The sequence below is a fragment of the Manihot esculenta genome, chromosome 2, assembly GCF_001659605.2.
Source record: "Manihot esculenta cultivar AM560-2 chromosome 2, M.esculenta_v8, whole genome shotgun sequence".
In the NCBI taxonomy this organism is placed as follows: domain Eukaryota; kingdom Viridiplantae; phylum Streptophyta; class Magnoliopsida; order Malpighiales; family Euphorbiaceae; genus Manihot; species Manihot esculenta.
Window position 1 is genome coordinate 4263686 of NC_035162.2, and position 16999 is coordinate 4280684.

The following is a 16999-nucleotide window of genomic DNA, read 5'->3' on the forward strand; positions in this document are numbered from 1 at the left end:
AATAAATTTCCACTGGGAATTAATTAGTTTGATTTATAAAACAATGTAAACAATATATAATAATATCATCTTGAAATAAATATTTCTTGTTCAATTTAATATTAAATATAAAATAATGTTTCTATGATATTAGTGAAGGTATTCTTTTAATTGAGTTTGTGATATTTTAAATTCAAACCCAATTGAAATCGATTGTATAAGAAATATATTTACAAGTACAAATTAATAAAAAAAAATTATTCTTTCTTATAATGAGCAAAATCAATCCAATGTTATGCATTAACAGTGTCCCGTTCCTAATTTGAAAAATATTTTAAGGAATTTACCAAAAAAAACCTGTCCATTTGAGGTTAAAGCCCCAGAAATAGTTAAAGTGGATTGACGAAATTAGTGTTAAACGAGAAAGATAACTGGCAAAAAGCTGGAAACTTACCTAGGCATTTCCTATGCGGAGGTCATGTGAAAGGATCAACAAAAATTTCGTAGCAATTTATGTTAAACATGTCTGCCAATTCATTTCCAGCTTAACCCTGTCACGTTCTTCAATCTTAACAAATAGGTTGCAAGGTGTGAACCACAAGGAACACTAATATTTTCTGCCAAAAATAATGCTAAAAAATTCATGCCATGCACATGCCTCCTTTCATTCTTAGTTTCCCTCTTTCATGTGTTTAACATTTTTTTTTTTCCACAGAGAATAAAAACCAGTGTGAACTTAAACCCAAGCTAGTAAATTCTCAGCTTACGCTCATTGTATCTCTGTGTATGTACAGTGTTGAGCTTACATGCTAAATCATGTAGCTCCTTCCAAGCCTGATTGATAGCTTGGGCATTATTGAGAACAACTCAGTTTGGTATTAATATTCATGATAATGCTATGTCAATGGAAAGGGAAAAGATATATAAAAAGAAGAGAGAAGAAGAAGATGATTCAGAGAACATGTTCCTTCTGATTACGGGAAAGTGTCACATCAGTCAAAAGTGGGTACAGATGCTAGTTAGAGGATCAGGTGTTCTTCAAGCTTCCTTTGTGTTGCCTGTTAGTTGCTCTAGAATATTTAGACAGGCCAAACACAAGCTTTTTACTTGTAGCTTGATCTTTTGCAGCCTAATCAATTCAAGTTTTTTTGCCTTGAAATATAACTGTTATGAAGTATGCAGAAATATTTGCCTTTAAGGTCAAGGCAAAGACTCCTTTACCTATCTACCGGCCACCATAAGAAGAGTGTCCATGAGATATTGAAAGGAAAATGAGAGAGAGAGAGAGAGAGAAATAAACAATATAGAATACAATGTTAAACTTTTCTTAATTGCAGATTAGAGCATGAAATTACACAGATATATTGCAAACTTTTAGATAATATGTCATATTTTTGTGGGTGTTAGGTGACTAAACAACCACCTACAGCTCAGATAGACATATAATATACAGATCTTAATCATCATCATCCTCCTCTTCTCTCTTTCTCTCTCACAAAGTCCCAATCTCACATATTAATCAATTCCAATCTTCTAGATTGCACAAAGACGTAGCCCAAATTACTGAGATTAACATTCAACAGAAGAACAGAAAAAGGAAGTATTTTTAATTGCATTTTGTTCAAACACTTGGTACAGAAGAATGAGAAGCCAAAACTGGGAACTCAATGCAGAATCAACATTGATCTTTCTGTTTAATCTTTTCCTTTTGACAATAGCTATAAGAAAGCTAAAATGCACAAGGAACACACACACAAAAAAAAATCCTGTTTCAGTATCAAAATTTCAAAGACAATGAAGTTTTTTCAGATCAGAGACAAAAGGATGTTGAGTGTAAGAGAATAAACCAGATAATGGCAGCAGTCAGTTCTAAGCTATGAGCAGCAAAGACAAGCTCTACATCCGTGTGGATTATCCTCGTACCAGTAATGAAATCCACCATATTCTCGACTTGACTGGAACTCTTCAGTATTCAGAAGCCAGATACTGCATTATTAGCGTCAGTTAGCTATAAGATCCACTAGTGACTCGTTTTTGTAGTTGCGAACTCCAGCCCACCATGACTCTAAACCATATTCTGGATTGGCTTCTGTATCAAGCATGTCAGGGGCATTAATCTCAGGTGCATCAGACATCTCACGATCCTCTTGTTGCATTGCCAAATTCAGCTCTTCTCTTGCTTTAGCATGATGAGCCCTCTTGTGACCTCCCAAAGCTTGGCCCGACACAAAATTTTTAGAGCAGATATGGCATTTATGCTCCTTGCTCTTCTTTGACTGATAATTTGTCATAGTAACTCCATTTTCCTCCTCCTCCTCCCCTGAATCCTTAACGCATTCAGCCTTGGCAAGCTTGCTTGAAAGGTCAGTTTTGTCCGGCAAAAGGTTAGTCTCAATATCCTCTTGGTGCTGCTCAATCTTTGAAGCAACAGAGCTTTTTGTTGCTCTATGAAATGTTTGGTGACCACCAAGTGCCTGATAAGTAGGAAACATCTTGTTGCAGATCCTGCACTGGAATTGGCTCTTTTTCTTAGAATCATCTGCAAGATCAAAATCTGAAGTTGAACATATCATCTCAGTGCAAAACTCCTTCCCCACTTTAGCATCACAAGCTTTAAAAGTGGTTCTCTTGCTTGGAGTGCATTTTACGTATTCCAAACCAGCAAGATCCAATCCAATTTCTGCTGTGAACTCCTGGCTTGACTCTGATTCAGTGGCGCTGCTATCCGTTGCATCATGAATTCCCTTCTTTATTTCAGCATCACACAAAAGCAACCGAGATTCATCCTCCAGTTTAGGCCCCATGGATTCAGCTACCTGATAAAAATTCTCAATGGGAACTTCCAAGGCTATCTTCTTTTCAACGTTACACACGATATCAGAATCACAATCACTACATTCAGAGGTCTGATTCTTAGAATCTGAAGCACAAGGATCTAACTTCTGCTCTCTTGGCCTTTTCTTCTTGAAAAGTTCATTATCCTCCAAAACATAGTCTCCATCCTCACTTCTCCAGCCAATTCGGTTATTGTGGTACAAAGATTTAGCCTCAAACGGCACAGAACCATTGTCCAAAGGCTCACCGATTGACTTGAATTCCCCCCATTTGCATACACCCCTAGATAGCATCATCAAACACAAAGCCACCTCTTCCACTTCTTCCTCAACTTCAAAACCAGATACAGATTCATTCAAGCTAGAAAAAGAAGAATTAGGAGTAACCTTGTACCTTTTTCTATTTGATCTCTTCCTTCGCACAAGACTCGCAGGCTCAGTATCTGATAAAGTCATTACAACCAAGTTAGGCCTTGAACCAGTAATTGATTCTGTTGGGACTTTACACTTCTCAGAGTGCAGCCTCATGTGACCAGTGAGAGATCTCAGAGTCCGGAACCCCTTTCCACATTCTTTGCAGCGAATTCCTTTCCTTTCTTCCGCCGAGTGATGCCTCATGTGACCATGGAGAGATCTTGGGAACTCAAATTGTTTGCCACACACTCTGCATTCCAAACTTTCTTGAACAGAGACACCATCAGTATGTTTCAAGCCTGACGATTTCCACGATTTCTTGGGGTTTTCTCTTAGGCCATAACCTTCAATACCCATATTGTTGTTTTCAAGCTTAACCTCTTCTTTAGCTGAATCTCTAGCTACATGAATCCTCATGTGGCCTCCCAAGATTCTCCCACTCAAGAAACTCTTGTTGCACAACTTGCACACATGCTTCTTTTCGTGATCTTGCTCCATTTTATGTATTTCACTAACCAATGAAACAAACGAGGTAACCCAGATCAGAAGACCAAACAAACATCAACTTTTCCGGGAAAAAAAGCTAGAATTTTCCCTCACATTTCAGGGGAGCAAAGAAAACAAAAATTCAAGAAGCAGAGGAATCAATGAAAACCTGGAATAAAAAAAAAAAAAAAAAAAAGAGCAAATTCAGAGGCAAATTTCGATAACCTTGGTTGCTTTGAACCTTAGAAACCTTGTGGGTTTTGTCGTATTGAAGGCAAAAACAAGATCTACTAAAAGAACCCTATACAAAGTTCTATTACTCTGTCACTGTTGTGGGTGCTTGAAATATATGCAAGCGCGACATCGCAATGGAATAGTAACTGGTACTGTGACCACAGAGCAAGAATAGCCCAAAGAGAGAGAGAGAGAGAGAGAGAGTCTCTCTCTAAGATGAAAGTTAAAAAAGAAGAAATCCTTGCATGGAAGCTAAGTTCATTCGCTTATATACAATACCAGTACTCGCCTTGCTCGCATAAGCATTTCTATTGGGACTGGAAGAGGGTAGTTTGGGAATAATGTGTAATTTTGCTGGTGATTAATATTAAGCAGTTCCGCAAATATCCATCCAAAAATAAATAAAAATAAAAACACACACTTTTGCTTATAAGAAAAATAAAATTTGGGTTAAAAATGATTGCTTGCAGTAGAAGTAATTAGTTAGAGGGTTAGGTTTCATTTTTCAACCCATGTTACTACTCTTTTTCACTCACCATCTGTTTATAGCTAGCAATTGCAAGACAACGCTACATCATCTAGTGGCTAGGATTGTCCAATCCATCTCTGATTACTTGTTTTAGAATTACTGGCATTATAAAACCAGCGGCTACTAGCCATTTCTGGAACTGTCTCATGCTCAGTGCTAATGCTTATTTGTTATTTAAATTTAAAATTCAATCAAATTGATTTTTTTTAGAATAAGCTCATGCGCTCAGTTTGATAATTCGAGTTAGATCCAATAATATAAACATCTTGTTTAATTTACTATTTTTTTTGGTAAAAAATTGAAAGAAAAATTATCAAGGAAATTGCATTACAAATGATCTAAAACTCTGGGAAAGTCATACATGAAAATGTTAATTGTTATTAACTTTTATTAAAGAAGACAAAGAAAGAAAGAAAAAAAAAAAAAGAGAGCATTTTGTGATATTAAACAAATTCAAATGAGGTTCAGAAAAAAAAAAAACTATCGGAATTTAACTTGACATTTTAGATTACGAAAATAAATTATTAGAATATTAATGCAATGGAATTGTGTTATTTTCTTCAATAATGATGCCCTTTGTATTTTGATTTAGTAAGGTTCAAAATTGTTGCTTCTCTGAGATGTTAATCTAAAAATGAATGGTGTTTGCTAACTTACATTGATTAACAGGCTGGCCAACATGAATCAGATCCAAAAACACATAAATCAGAATATTGATATCTTTTCTTCTTTTTTTTTTTTTTTAATCTTCAGATCATGTAATTTTTCTTGAACACATCCCTAAACTTTTCTAGATAATTAAAAGGGAAAAAGAACTATATGGATTGAACATGTAATACATGCATGTATATAAATAGGATATGAGATGCACCCAAACTCTATCATGGGCTTCTAGAATGATTGCTTCAATTTGACAACTCCAGTCCTGACACCTAATCTGGAAAAGTCTTTGTTACTGCCCTTCTAAATTATTAAGGCAAGACTATTAAAATTAAGATGCTCTAAAATCATGAGCTCTATTTACTTTCTTAACATTCATCAATTAATTTTGTTTGTCTGTAATATAAAATCGTCTCCTTAGATCAAAAGTTTGTGTATAATCTCTGAACTAATGATGCTTAATTTACTGGAATGATAAGTTTGAGTCTTGCTTTGTTTGATAATTGGGCAGCGATAATAGCGTCGATGGGTAAACGCGGCGGTGACGGTGGACACATGTAAAGAAATAATAATAATGAATAGTAAATGTTAAAAATTAAAAAAAAAAAAAAGTGATAATTTACAATGCATAGCACATTAACTAACATAAGAGTGATCATTTAATCCAACAGACATCATACTTAAATAATTTTCTTCAATCAAGCAATTTTCTTTCTTTTTTTTCTGAAAAATTCCAATATAATTGCCATCATATTAAAGGCAAAGAAGAAAAATTACATATTAGAAGACCAAAAAATGATTGCCAATTAGTAAGCAATTAGCATAAGTTAAAAAAGTCATCCTACTAAAGAAGAAAAAAATGAGCAAATATATATTGCCAGTGCCAACCTGTTCCGTTGGCATCCAAGTAATCTTTTTATGTAATCGATACAGCACGAGGATGAAAGCCAATGAAGAGGATATAAAAGGGCCAACAAACTCGATGGGTACCAACGGATACAAAAACAACATCGCATCGAAATAACAAAGGGACATGTGAAAGGGAAAATGTGAACACCTTGAAGATGCAATTCCATTGCAAACCCCCAAGAAAAATATTAGATATTTACTTTCGGGAAACTGATCTAACTAAGAGAAGTTATTTCAGGTCATGAAACGCTGCAGCTTTGGCAAATTTCCATAGGAGTTCCTTTGGCCCACTCGCGGAAAATCCAACCATCTATAAAACTACCTTACACTTTGCATTGCCTCCGTTTCACGAACTTGCAAGCAAAAGGTAGACTCCTTAGCTGTCAATCTGAGAATCTTTCTTATTTGTACAACTGGACTGCTGAGTGGCTTTGGGATCAGCCAAACTTTTTATGATAATAATCACACTATTCCTCAGTGACCGACATCATAGTTCAGCCAGCACCCTGTTCATCCTCGTCTCAGCAAGTCCCATGTACAAATTTGCGTAGGTGACTGCATCAGTTCCAGTGGCATATGATAGTAATGTCAAAGCATTTAACAGCTGCAAGGAAAGTATCCATATTCCCAGCATCCTCTTGCCGCCATCAACAGCATGCTCCCCAATTGGATCACTCTTGACTGGAGTGTCTTCCATCATATACACTTGCAGTATCAACTGGACCACAGGAATCAATATTGTCTCTTTGACACTCATATGATGTACATGAACCGTCTTCAATATCAAAATCATTCCCCATGTTGCTAGAAATCCCTAAAAGTTTAAAGCCAGTATCGCCACCACAATCATCAGTGGCAATACCAACATGTGCTTCTGAAATATCGTCTATATCTCCCTCATACTCCTCATCAGTTGCACCTCTCTGAATATCATCATCATTAGCACTCTCTTTTGAAGCAACCATTTCATCATCATCCTCCTCAATGTGTGTATTGCAATCCTCAGCATGATCCTCCTGATAATAAGCATGTCCACCGAGAGATTCCACTGCAGAATCTTCATCTCCCTCTTCCATTCCATCTTCACTTCTTTGCCACTCATCATTATCACTGTCAATGTTTAGTGGGTCAAACCTGTTCTGTTCAGTTCGTCTTCGAAGCATGAATACATTGAAATAATAATTACATAGCTCCTTTTTTGTTCGGGAAGGGAATGCTGCTGCCAAATGGACCCAAAAGTTCCTGCCCAATGATGCAGGGTTTGATAGGATTAAATCATGGAAGACTTGCTCCTCCTCTTCAGTCCATTTTTTTGCTACATCTTCTCCCATATCATTAAAACCCAGTCCCTCAAATACCTCCTCCCCAAGGTTCTCCCTAAGTCTCTGCCTAGCTTCCACAACATGCTGTTTCACACATCCAATAGATCCCTGATCAAGGCAACTACAGTCAGTTTTGGTGCCCCAACAGCAATGGGTTACAGATGCTTCTGAATCAGGCATAGGAATAACACAAATACCCATCAACCTCTCCTCATAACCATCATCAACTCTGATACTGGGGCTGGATGATCGTGCAAATAAAACTTCGGGATTGGACTTATCTGGCTGTAAGTTATTAGAAGAGGTAATTGGACCCTCCCACTCTGGAACAAAAGCTTGATGCTCTGGTCCAATTGAAACTGGCTTCCGAAAAGGATACTCAAGAGATGAGGACATCTCATCAGGCTGCTGCAGTAAAGCCCTTAGCTGGTGTCCATGATCAAAATATTCTGGGAAAAGTGAGAGGTTATCTGCTTCAAGAATTCCATTGTTGATCCATAAAAAATGGGGAAAACAGCCAGAAGGAGCACTTTCTAACTTGTTGGTGCCATTTGAATCCACAGCAACCGATTCATTTGCAGAGCTCCCAGCGTCTTGAAGGTTATGAAGATTGACATCTCCATCTTCATAATAAAAACAAATTAATTATAAAAAAAATAGAAGATTGAATATTATCAGCTAAACCATCACATGGTTCAAACCCAATACTAATCTACTTTCCGTAGTGTGAGATTCACACAACCATATTAATTGTGATTATCAAGAAAAAATCCATTAAATGATTCAGCAAACAGTCACAGATGAACACAATTTGAAGTCCAAAATCCTTCTAAAGACCACAAAACACCAAAAAGCTTACTGAAGTCCCTTCCCTTTCAATCTCGTTCAATTGAATAAACTCTTAGAAAGCCAAAGGCAGTTTTCCATATAAATTGATCAAGTAGACTAAGATAAATCATTTGAAGAAAAATGGAGGAGCACAGGCTACATGTTACAGCTAAAAAATTGAAGGATAACAAAACAACGCCTCATTTATCCAAAGAAACTCAGCAATTCATAAATGAGCATGCCAACTATTTTTTACCTGAAATTGTAGTTTTCTGGTGATAATCATTAAAAGAGACAATAGGAGCTAGCTTATCAACGTGTTCCAGGTTTCTAGGGTACTTAAAAGCAACCTCATAAGAATCATCACCAACAAAAGGCCGTTTGTGAATCATTATTTTACCTGCAAGTCAAAATTATTTTTAATCTAAATTTTCTTTTATGAGTTAGAGAAGTGAAAAACAAATGAAAAGAAAAGGATCAATGCATATAGCAAAGAGACATGCAAGCAGCAATCAAAGTGCTCAAACACTTGGATCGATAAACTTATAACACAGGATTTTCTTTTTCAACCAAAAGATAAAATAAAATCATGTGTAAAACCATATAAAAAACCATGCATTTTCAAATAAAAACAGGTATGGATAATCGGGAAAAAAAGTTATAAAAAGGGAACATAATACACACTCAGTTAACGCTTCAAACGCTTGCCAATACAAAAAAGGACAATTAGCATCTAACTTGGCATAAACACTCGTGGCATCTATCAGCTTTGGGATCCTTCCTTGTAACACATACTTTTTCAAGTCATCACTTTCATACATATTCTAAGCAAAGTTATGAAACAGTGTGACTAAAAATGCTGAATTAGCAAATATTCAAGTAACATTCACACGCCAAATCAAAACAATGCCACTACCTACAGTACATACTTAAAAAATTAATGGGAAAAAAAAATGAAAGAATAAGGAGAAAGCTAACACACGCCACAATGTTTAAACATCTATATGGTGCTCACTCCATGAGAACTATATAAACTCAACATCCTAGCTCCCTAAGTTCATCTTCATTTCTATTATTAATCTGTATCCAATTTGCTCTTCAATTCCTGTATCCAGCACAATACATACATTTGTAGATGTGGCAATCAATCTATATTAAAAATTCATTATTTGAGTGATAATTATAATAATGTTATCACATAATTCAGCTAGAAGCGCTTAAACTTACCTAAAGAATGGTCGACGAGAAATCGACGATACCACAGGATCGACGAGAAGGGGATGAAGCTGAACAAATTTATAAACCGAATTCTCAGAATAAAAATTTTAGATCCCTGATTTTAATTACAATTGAACGCCAATTTCGAGGAATCGAACGCAGAAAACCATGTAATTCCGTGCAGTCAAATTGATTCGAACAGAAATTCGAAAAATGAAAAAATTTCAAAACTTAAAGAATTAAAGAATTTCGACCGACCCAGATGAATTGACCCCAAAAAAGCTAATATACAAACCTAAATTAGAGATCGAACAAAATCCCGCTTTTTAATAGCAAAATTATTGAGGACCGAAAAACCCTAACCCTAATAATGAATCCGAGCCTCGGCGAGAGATAAATTTAGGAAGAACAGGTAGAGGAGAAAGCCAATCAAAAGAAGAGAGGATCGAATCGAAAACGGATGAATAGATCAGAAGAATTTCTGATCCAAACGCAAGAAGATTTAGGATCGACGAAATGGGTAGAGTCGGGGCTAGATTTATAGGAAATTTCGAGAGTCCGTTCGGTAATCCGACGAAAAACATTTGGCCCTGGAGGCTCCGTGGCGATAAGTGAATTACCAAAACGGCTAAGAATCTTGTAATAATTACGTGAATTGCCACTTAAGGATTCTTGGATTAGGAAATAAGTATTTTGTTGATGCAAGGAACTTTACGAGTTGAAGCTTTTTTTTGGACACGTGGATGATAGTGAATGGGCTTTTGGAGTTGCAATAACAGCACGTGGAAATGGTTGTAGTCTGCGTTTGGTTAGAGGTCGCAACTCGCAACTCAAGATGCTTTTGGCTTCTATAAAGTTATGAATCAATGAATCGATTGAATTTGTATCTTCGAATTCTCAAATAATAGATATTATATGGAGCCACTTTCAAACAATCCTCCATGGATAAGATCAGTTGAAGTATGGCCATTGGATTAAGGAATGTGAAAATTTAAGTTATAATTTTAATTTTAATCTTCCTGAGTTTAAACGCAGAACCCTGTTGAAAATTTAAGAATGAGCTATTCATTCTTTCTTCTTTTAGTTCTGAATTACAGGCAAAAGACAAACATTTTTACATTAAGACAAAATGAATGTTATGCCATTTTGACATTTTAGAAGATGCGAATACAAGGTTTTCCACTTTTCTGGAATTCACTATTGTACAAAAATCAAGTATAAGCCAATTCAGGTATTCTATGAACGAGTATCAATAACAGGGATAGAGGAAGATTCCGACAAGAAAGCAATGCCGATTGTCCCAACTATTCTGGGAAAGCAAGAAACAATTAAGATAACACTAAAGAATCAAGTTGCTGACCTAACTCCAACCAGTTCACCCGCAACATGACCAAACTAAATCAACCTCTCTTTTAAGCGACAGCAGGCATATCCTTGAGCCATGCATCCAGTGACTTACCAATTGAGTAGACAATCAAACCAATCTCCCTCAACTTATCCACATTCCCAATGTTCCTTCTATCAAGGTGAAGTTAATTGAAAAAGTGTGTTCTGGTAGAGATAATCAGGTCAAGATTCAGGTCAAACTTAGGTTGGGACTTAAAGTCTTTGTTGTCTCTTGAGCTTTAAGACTCTTTTGTGCTTATTTTGCTAGAAGGCCTTGCATCTGTTTGACCCTGTATCCTTTTATAAATATAAACTTCATCTTTTAGGAAAAAAAAAATACTATTATAAAAAATATATATTATTTTCAGATCATCATATTATAATAATGAACAACACATATTAACATTTTTAAATTAAAATGTTTATAATGATTGATTTATTTAATTATGAAATATATGTATGATTTTTTATTTAAGATAGAAAAATTATTTTCTCTTGTTAATATGTCAATGTGTTTCCAGTCTTTTAAGCTGCAATTCCCTTAAAAACATTTAAACAAATAGGCTCAAATAATATATTTATGAGTACAAATGCAACTGTTTTTTTTTAATAAAATGTCATAGACTAGAGACATATATTAGAAGTATCAGAAAGAAGCGAAATAACATCACTAATAAGAATTCCAAAATAAGATAAGTCTTGCTTAGGAGGCAATGCATCTTGCACTACCCGTAAAAGCATCCCATTCGACAATCATACTGGTCCGAAATTTAGATTTTAACCAACTGAGAGACTCCTTTATGGCTAAACATTCTGAAGTAGCCTTAATTAATAATTACCATTAACCTATTTGAAATTAAAAATTTTATAAAATTTTAATTTAATTGATTTTCTTAACAATTTTTTATTTAAAATGAATGGATTGTTTCTTTTTAATTTTAAAAAATCATTTTAAATAAAAATAATATTTACTCAATTTTTTTGTATATTAAATTGTTTGAAATGAAGTTTAAATAAATAAATTTTAGTTTTATAGCAAAAAAATTAAGTCAACTTGAAACAAAGTAATTGTAGAAAACAGAAATTTTCATATATATTACTAATAATTAACTGCTTGGGATAATTATAACAATGGTAAGTAAAAATTTACTTAAAAATTAAATTAATATGGCTAAAATATATTAAAATAATTGTTAGAATTTTTAATTAACATATCTAATATTACATAACATAGTAAGTTATAAGCTGTCATCACAAGACAGGATTATCACATGGTAAGAAATTAACGAATGGAAAATAATGTTTCATCTAAGAAAAGAGAAATCCGAATACTTTAATATCTGGTTTAACAACAAGACTCGTCCTTCTCCAATGAACTGAGTATTGGCGTAGAGTTATCGTTGTCAAACACACTCTCATTTCATCTGAAATCGCGAGATTACCAATTCATTAACTGCTGATATCCCTTATCGAGTAGCTGACCATATCATCACCGGATTCATAGGAAATGCTATATCTATCTACATTTTCTTGCAGTATAAAAAGAGAATAATCACAAAAACAAATATATATTATCCCTAATGCTACTAAAACTCTAAATAATCCTTTACATTTTCTCTATTCTTCTAAACACTGACTTGAACGTCAGAGTGGTCAGAGTGGTTGCTATAAGCATCCACCACTGCCTTACATTTCCTCTCTTGCATGTTCTAACCAATCGCAGCTCAGTTCCATTCTGCCCATGACATCAATCTAATCTCAGCTACATTATTTAGTTCCGCTGCCAGAAGATCCATTGAATCCCCTTCATTCACGTAAATTACAATCGATTTTCTATTCCTTCTCTCTCCTCTCACTCTCAAAATGGCAAATAACCCTATAACCGCTGCAAATGTTGCTACTAATGAGTGAGTCATCGTTTCCTCTGTCCTATACAATCGAGAAAACATACTCCTAGTGATCAACGAAGCAGACTTTAATAATTTGAATAATAAACAAATACTCTAATATATCCAAAGATTGTAGACTACTCTCAAGCATTATAAGGCCCAGGAAGAGGCGCCTAAGATGGACCCCGATTGAAGAGATGAAGTTTCCATAGACACCCCAAGGGTCTAGACAGAAGTAACCAAAGTGCAACATAAAGGTAAGTCCGAATCTGAAGATTAATAGGATGAGACTCCAAAAGGAGTGGATTAGAAGCTAGCATGGGCCATATAAAGATATTAAAAAGAACAGGAAGAGGATTTTAGTTTAGATAGAGTATTGCCTCTTTCGAAAAAAATATTGGCGGAAACTTTTTCCGCTAAGTTCAAGTTGTCCAATTTGGATAAATATGACGGAATGGCAGATCCCTGGAGCCATCTAGCCATCTTCAGGATGACTATGCAGCTTCAAGATGTAAATAATTTTGTGTTATGTCGAGTATTTCTGTCGACACTCACTGATTTGGCTCATAAATGGTATCAATACCTAAGTCCAATTTTAACTCGAAATATTATACAGTTTACTATAATATTTAAATCTAGATTTATCACGTACATAACTCCAAAAAAACTTTTCTCAGACCTGCAGAAGATCCGTCAGGAAGAGGACAAGTTTTTAAGTAGTTTTATTTCTCGTTTCAATGCTGAAGCTATACAGGTGGAAGAGTTTATTCATGAGATAGCATGTGAGGCGTTAAAGAAAGGGACCCATAACGGTCAAGTTCATGGATTTCTTAATAAAAAATCTAGAGGCAACGTACCAACAGCTAATAGATAAAGTCCAGAAGTATATCAGATTGGATGATGAGATCCAGACACTAAAAGAAGACTAGAAGGTGAGTCAAAAACTAAGTCAAAAATCTAAGAGACGAACCCCTTAACGTACCAACAGCTGATAGACAAAGTCCATAAGTATATCAGATTGGATGATGAGATCTAGGCACTAAAAGAAGACAAGAAGGCGAGTAAAAAACTAAGTCAAAAATTTGAGAGACGAACCCCTTAAGGGATCACATGACCTATCCCATCTTTTGAAAAAAGGACGAACACAGTAAGTATAAGAATTACACTCCACTAAGTGACTCATGAACTCGTATTTTGATGTGGATCAGAAAGAATAATAAAGAAATCAGGTGGCCACCCAAGCTTAATCTTAAGAAGGCGAACAAACGGGACAAGACTAAATATTATCGCTTCCATAAAGATTATGGCCATGCAATGGAAGAATGTCGGCAATCAAAGAACGAGATCAAGAGGCTCATAAAGGATGGTACCCTCTGAAAATTCACGAGAAAAGAAAAAGAAGGACAAAAGTCTGAGTCTAAGAAAATAACCTCTGAGACAACTCCTAATAGAGAATTCGTGGGAGTCATACATGTGACAACAAAAAGACCCAATGAGATATAGACAAGTCTACAAACTTAGAAAGGTAAGGGGTATAGTTGGGGTATATTGTTGCTTTGTGATCAAGCATAATTTAGCCACATTTTTATCATAATTATTATTGCTTATTTACACATTTTTCAGTTTAATTTATGGTTTTTATCTTGTTTTTACAGAAAAGGAAGAAACTGGAAAATGGAAGAAAAAGTGCAGAAAATTCACAAAAGGATGATTTGCCCAGTGATTTGCCCAAGAATCTGCTCCAATCACTGCCCCGATCAAGCTAAAGCAGAAACCCGGAGGCAACAGGCAGCAGTGATTTGCCCAGTGATTTGCCCCAGACACTCGAAGATCACTGGCCAAATCACTCGCAGAGACATAGAGGACTGACTCACAGAGGCAGTGATTTGCCCAGTGATTTGCCCACTGCTCGCCCAAATCACAGGGCAAATCACTTTGACAGCAGAAACTTACAGCAGAGCGGGAAAATGGACAGAAAACAGAAATTCGATTTTTCAGAAGTCCAAATCCAATCCAATCACTTCCAACACAAGACCAAGAGCCACGAAAGAGTCTCTCACCCAAGGAATTCCAATTACAATCAAATTCAACATCAAAAGAGGAGTCCAAGATCAAATCAAAAAGGGATTTTGAAACCCTAGATGAATAAAATTCTGCAACTATAAAAGGAGAGCCTCCAAGCCAGCAATCTTATCTTCTGATCAGCAACTCAACTCGCCAGAAACTCTCCAGCATCTTCCTTTTTCTTTTCTTTTCATCTTTTTGTGTATTTAGTCCACCATGAGTGGCTAAACTCCTTCTTTTCTAGTTGAAGTGGGTGAATTTCAGATTTTGTGATGAATTGGGAGATTTAAATCTCCATTGTTAAACTTCTATTTAATTTCAATATTTATGCAATTTGAGCTTTCCATAAATATTACTTTGCTTTTAGAATCAATAAGGGCCCATTGCTTTTAAATTGCTTAAGTAATATTGTTTGAATGATTTAGGTCCGTAATTGCTTAGGTTGTTCAAATACACATTTAATCAAATTGCATAATCTAAACTTGACCACGCGGTTGGCAAGGATAGAATTGGGTTTCTCTAAGTCTTAATGCAGTCAACAGTTGTTCGATGCTACAATGCCCCAAGGACGTTCCTTGGCAACTTGTTGATTAGTGTTTGATTAGCGAACGTTTCCTAATCAAACTAGAACTAAGGAGGAATTTGGATTGTGAGAAGCGTCTTCCACATCCAAAACTAATTTATTGGAATAAATAGGAGAGTTAAAGAATCAATGATCAATTCTAAACAATCTGGAATAGATCCATACTTCAACTAGAAGCTTCTCTCTTATTGATTTACTCATCTTTACATTATTGCTTTCTTTTGCTATTTAGTTTTAACTCATCAAATCAAACCCCCCTCTTTTAATTACTTGTTATTTACTTGACCTAGTCATTATTAGGAAAATCATTGGTGTCAATTCCCTGTGGTTCGACCCTATTGCCACTATCTACAAGTTTATTGTTGATTGTTTAATAGGTTTATTTTTGACGGCTTCGACAACCGCTTATCAAAAATTGGCGCCGTTGCCGGGGAATTGATTTAAACTAACGTATTTTCCTTTTATGATCAGGGCTGATCGTAAAGAAGCTCTTCTTTATGATCCTGAAATTGAACGCATTGCCAAGACCTTACAAGCATGGCTACGGTAAGTATGTCTTTTCTCTCTTCTCAAATTTCTGAACTAACCTCTATTGTGAGAAATTATAGTCAAGCTCGACAAGTTCAACAACTTCAACAAGCACATGCATTTGAAGGATTCTATGGACAGCCAAGACATAATCCCTACCTTGACACATACAATACAGGTTGGGGAGACAATCTGAGCTATGGCTATGCTAGGACAGACCACTACCATGATTACCAAAGAGATCTGCAATATAATCCAGGTTGGAGGGACCATCCAAATTTCGGTTATGCAAGGGGAAATCAATATCCAAGCTACCAGCAAAGGAATCAAGCTCAAGCTGCACCTCAGAATTCCAATGCATCTCTTGAAGAGATTGTGAAAAATTTGGCAAATACTGTGCAAAATCTTGAGAAACAAATGGGGCAAATGGCTTCATCCTTGAACAAAATTGAATCACAAGGAAAGCTATCTTCCCAAACTGAGATAAATCCAAGACAAAATGTTAGCGCCATCACATTAAGGAGTGGAAAGGAGTTGCAAGACAATAGGGCTGAAAAATTGCAAAAACAGGGCATGGAAGAAATTCTGCCAGAAAGTGATCAGGGCAGTGATTTGCCCAGTTCACTAGTAGAAACTGACCCGATCGCTGGGCAAACTAAGCTGTCCAGCAGTGATTTGACCAATTCTCCAGAGAAGGCAGGAAGTGATTTGCCCAAATCAACAGACCAGGCAGAATCCAGTCAAAGGCAGAAACAGCAACTTATGGAGAAATTCAAGGTACCTCCTCCCTTCCCAAAGAGGTTTGCAAGGTCCCAAAAGGAGAAAGAGGAAAAAGAGATATTGGAGACACTTCGCAAGGTAGAAATCAACATACCTCTACTTGATGCTATCAAACAAATACCAAGGTATGCTAAATTTCTCAAAGAGCTATGCACCAATAGGAGGAAACTTGCTGAACATAAAAAGGTAAGTGTGGGGGAGTGTGTCTCAGCTGTCATCCAAAGAAAACTTCCCACCAAATGCAAGGATAGAGGAATGTTTGCCATTTCATGCAAGATAGGCAATGTGGGGATAAAGAAAGCCATGTGTGACCTTGGAGCTTCAATTAATGTTATGCCCCTTTCTATTTTTAACTT

The 16999-nt window shown here is 35.8% G+C and overlaps 2 protein-coding genes across 3 annotated transcripts; both read right to left on the minus strand.

Moving 5' to 3' along the window:
- Nucleotides 1-1569: 1569 nt before the first annotated feature.
- LOC110608712 (zinc finger protein 197) lies at nucleotides 1570-4703 on the minus strand. Its single transcript, XM_021747991.2, has 2 exons — nucleotides 3939-4703; nucleotides 1570-3738 (listed from the first exon to the last, which is right to left on the minus strand). The coding sequence occupies exon 2, from the start codon at nucleotides 3723-3725 to the stop codon at nucleotides 1980-1982; it is 1746 nt and encodes a 581-aa protein (XP_021603683.1). The 5' UTR covers nucleotides 3726-3738; nucleotides 3939-4703; the 3' UTR covers nucleotides 1570-1979.
- A 1278-nt stretch (nucleotides 4704-5981) lies between these two features.
- LOC110608757 lies at nucleotides 5982-10005 on the minus strand. 2 transcript variants are annotated; one of them, XM_021748046.2, is made up of 3 exons: nucleotides 9423-10005; nucleotides 8452-8595; nucleotides 5982-7990 (listed from the first exon to the last, which is right to left on the minus strand). In XM_021748046.2, exons 2-3 carry the CDS (start codon nucleotides 8585-8587, stop codon nucleotides 6717-6719), a joined length of 1410 nt encoding a protein of 469 aa, XP_021603738.2. In that variant the 5' UTR covers nucleotides 8588-8595; nucleotides 9423-10005; the 3' UTR covers nucleotides 5982-6716. The 2 variants fall into 2 exon arrangements, with proteins under 2 accessions (XP_021603738.2, XP_021603739.2); XM_021748047.2 differs by having other exon boundaries at nucleotides 8452-10005.
- Nucleotides 10006-16999: the final 6994 nt, after the last annotated feature.